The sequence below is a fragment of the Oryza sativa genome, chromosome 10 (assembly GCF_034140825.1).
Source record: "Oryza sativa Japonica Group chromosome 10, ASM3414082v1".
In the NCBI taxonomy this organism is placed as follows: Eukaryota; Viridiplantae; Streptophyta; class Magnoliopsida; order Poales; family Poaceae; genus Oryza; species Oryza sativa.
This window is the reverse complement of record NC_089044.1, coordinates 12325826-12329305: the sequence shown is the minus strand read 5'-3', so window position 1 is coordinate 12329305 and position 3480 is coordinate 12325826. Positions and strand designations below refer to the sequence as shown.

General features: G+C 43.4%; 1 protein-coding gene across 1 annotated transcript; it reads right to left on the bottom strand.

Moving 5' to 3' along the window:
• Window positions 1-433: 433 nt before the first annotated feature.
• LOC4348475 (pollen-specific protein C13) lies at window positions 434-3370 on the bottom strand. The gene is made up of 2 exons (XM_015757348.3): window positions 3076-3370; window positions 434-986 (listed from the first exon to the last, which is right to left on the bottom strand). The coding sequence occupies exons 1-2, from the start codon at window positions 3260-3262 to the stop codon at window positions 655-657; spliced, it is 519 nt and encodes a 172-aa protein (XP_015612834.1). The 5' UTR covers window positions 3263-3370; the 3' UTR covers window positions 434-654.
• Window positions 3371-3480: the final 110 nt, after the last annotated feature.

The window sequence follows — 3480 nt, the reverse complement described above, 5'->3', positions numbered from 1 at the left end:
GGGTCCCATCTATATGGACTACTTTTGCTATATACATTGTTGTTGCCCTAACTGTAGCTCATTGAGATAGAGAAGAAACTGTTATTCACATGACCAACTGCTTCCTGTAGCCTCCAATAATACAATGATTTATGTACTTGTAAAAGGAAGCTATCCTATCCTAATTAAGCTAACAGACCCTTGTTGATTACATGTTTAAACCAGTATTTCATAAAGTTTAGGCAGCTTGGCAATCTCAACAAGAAAGGAACATATATATATCAAAGGCAGTTTGTTATTTTGTTGGGTCATCATCCATATTACGAAACGGCAAAACTTAACCAATCAACCAAACTTTGGCGCTCCAGCCCTCTGAAGCAACATCAGGTAGCTTAGGTCAAAACCATTTCAGAATGCATAACCACAATTGCACACATACTAGATAACAGAAGAATTGCCTGATAGAAAGCACAACATGTCGATTTAGTAACTGATGAGTTTTGCAGTTCAGCTGCAGACGAACATACATATAACATACTCAAGTGCTAAGCTATATCACAACTTATCAAGCACGCAACATCTGATGCTGATAGTTTTGCTCTCAGTAAAAGGTATATAGAAGTCTTCTTAGAGTATTTCAACAACGTACGAATATTGATACATAACTCACATCCTTCAAACGCGGTCGTCCACTTCCTCGTACATCTTGAGGATTTGTGCGCACGCAGCAAGAGGAGCATCCTTCTGGAAGCCCAGAGCGTTCGCCAACCGAACATTAGATGTCACACCATTGTTGTTGGTGAGGAAGACAGGAGCCCTCTCCCGTCCAGCAACAATCTTGCCACACTTTGCGTCCGGGCTGCTCACAAGGACAGACTCGCAGAGCTCGTGCTCATGCTCATCGTTGACAGGGATGTTGTAGGTGCCAGTGTGGTCAGTCTGGCCCTCGAAGCTGCATGTCTTGGCGCCAGTGGATTTCGATCTGCACTCAACCTTTACCTTCGCTCCTGTGGATGGATGGATAGAAGGAAAGTCAACATACAAATATTTAGCCATAGAAGGTTACTGATAAGATTTTAGTCACCTATGTGACTATAATATACTAAAAAAATTGCAAGCTGACTTAAACCCCATCAGGCGTTGCAGAGGTTATCAAAAACATGCATTTAGTTTCTATTATGTCATCAAGAGTTAGCTTATGATTTAATAAAAAAATTCTGCTCAAATTAATATGGTTCCCTTATTCTACAGCCCAGTTGTGGTTTCCTTATTTCCTAATGTAGCACATAGCAGCAACCACAAATTGACAACATTTTTGCAGATAAGATTTGTAACTGATGTCTTGCAGGTTCACGTAACCATGTATTTTCACATAAAAGTGCACCAGACCCCACAGTACCTGGTTTATCTTAAAAGTTGTTACTTTAGTCATAATGCAAAACCTTGGTCATCTAGATTGCAAATGTTGAGTAAAATAGCCATGGATGTCACACTTCGGTTTACAAATATGCAGAGTTTCTAGCCCTTGATAGTTGATACAACAATGAATCATGCAATACATTAGGCAGAACAGGCTTGGAGAATGGAATATATGAAACACATGCAACATTTTGGCAGGTATTACAAGCATGGCTCTAAACTTTTCATAGTCAGGAATGTTGATCCAGCCCAGCATTTTGTGAAAGTCGGCATAGTTCAGTACCCAAAAATTTCCATCTAGTATGGCTAGAAGAAACCGAGCACTAACCCATGAGACAACTGATTGTTGCTTGATTTCAGAACTATGGTTATAAATGATTCAGTGAAGGAAATCTGGAGGGAAACCATGGTTACAAACTGATTCATGACAGGTCTAGTTTGTTCAGTAGCAGATCCATCAGCACACAGCCTGTGATCACACATGTTTAGACCCTGTTTAGATGGGACTAAAACTTTTAAGTCCCTATTACATCGAATGTTTGGACATTAATTATAAATATTAAACGTAGACTATTAATAAAACCCATCCATAATCTTGGACTAATTCACGAGACGAATCTATTGAGCCTAATTAATCCATGATTAGCCTATGTGATGCTACAGTAAACATTCTCTAATTATAGATTAATTAGGCTTAAAAAATTTGTCTCGTAAATTAGCTTTCATTTATGTAATTAGTTTTGTAAGTAGTCTATATTTAATACTCTAAATTAGTGTCTAAATACATGGACTAAAGTTAAGTCCCTGGATCCAAACACCACCTTAATCTTCTGAGGGACCATCCAACCTGAAGGTAATGAGCCTTAAGATGTTTATATTATTTTACCCTTCAGCACCACCTTGAAACTAAGGGCTTGTTTTGTTCATTCCCATGCACATTTCAAAAGATTTGGCAACAAACCAAATGAGCAACCTTGCCATCTCTTCTTTTTTTGGCAATGCACAACCTTGCCATTCCCAGAATTTTGGTATGGTTTGAGCTTGGCAAAGAACCAAACACACCCTAAATCAGTACCGTCTTGCGCAGATCCCACCACCCACTACACAAAAAAGACTCAAGTCTGGTGCGAATAGTATAGGTACTGTTCATATACTTCCGAATTTGTCTTCTATTCCTCTATGTGCGAGTTAAGTCCAGGCTCAAGAATCTGTGGAGTGGTACATGTATGTTGTATGAATGCTGACAATTTTTTTGAGAAATTTCCGTAACCATCTGGATGGTATTTGAACAAATGTTCAAAACAGTTTCTCCAACCGAAGATTGCAGACTCGAATTCGGCAGTTCCGGTCTTGGAATCTAAAGATCTAGCACCTCTACCAAACCATAGGTTCTAGCATTTATACTAGACACGCACGTCACTTAGCTTAGATTTGCAGATCTACTCGAACAAACTCCACATTCCGCAAGCCGATCTGAAAATAACTAACCACCAGCAGAAAAAAGGCCAATGCTGGCATCCTGCAGGCAAGAACACACAACACACGGTGGCAGAGTGATAACTTCAGCATTAAGCGAGATCCTACTGCAGGCTACAACTGCTGAGCTCCCGGCTCACCGACGGGGGACCGAGTCCGTACACAGACCGGGAGGGAGTGGAGTAAGTGTGGTTTAGTTACCGGCGATGTAGGTGGAGGCGGGGGTCTCGAAGCCGGCGAGGCAGGTGTCGCACCAGACGCGGCCGCGGACGACGAAGCCCGCGCGGCGGGGGCGGAGGTCGCGGGAGGCGGAGGCGGCGGAGGGGAACGACGCGAGGGCCATGCCCAGGAGGACGAGGAGGAGGGAGAGCGCGCGGGGGGACGCCATTGCCGCCGGCGCCAACGACGAGCTCGCGAGTGAAGCGGCGGAGTGGGGCGAGTGAGGAGTGAGGAGAGGAGACTAGACTCCAGAGAGGAGGAGGAATAATGGTCGTGTGGGGTCGCGTGATGGGGTGGATGGATTTATGCGCAGCATGTGACCGGTTTTGTGGGGGTGCGAGCACCGCACGGTGAGTCGGTGATGGCCAGGACCCAGGAGAATCAAAG

Bases quoted from the DNA above. Each gene is read 5' to 3' on its own strand.
- LOC4348475 (XM_015757348.3), bottom strand. From the start codon at position 3,262: ATGGCGTCCCCCCGCGCGCTCTCCCTCCTCCTCGTCCTCCTGGGCATG. The intron at 987-3,075 runs GTAACTAAACCA...ATCCATCCACAG, and splicing joins CGCCTCCACCTACATCGCCG to GAGCGAAGGTAAAGGTTGAG.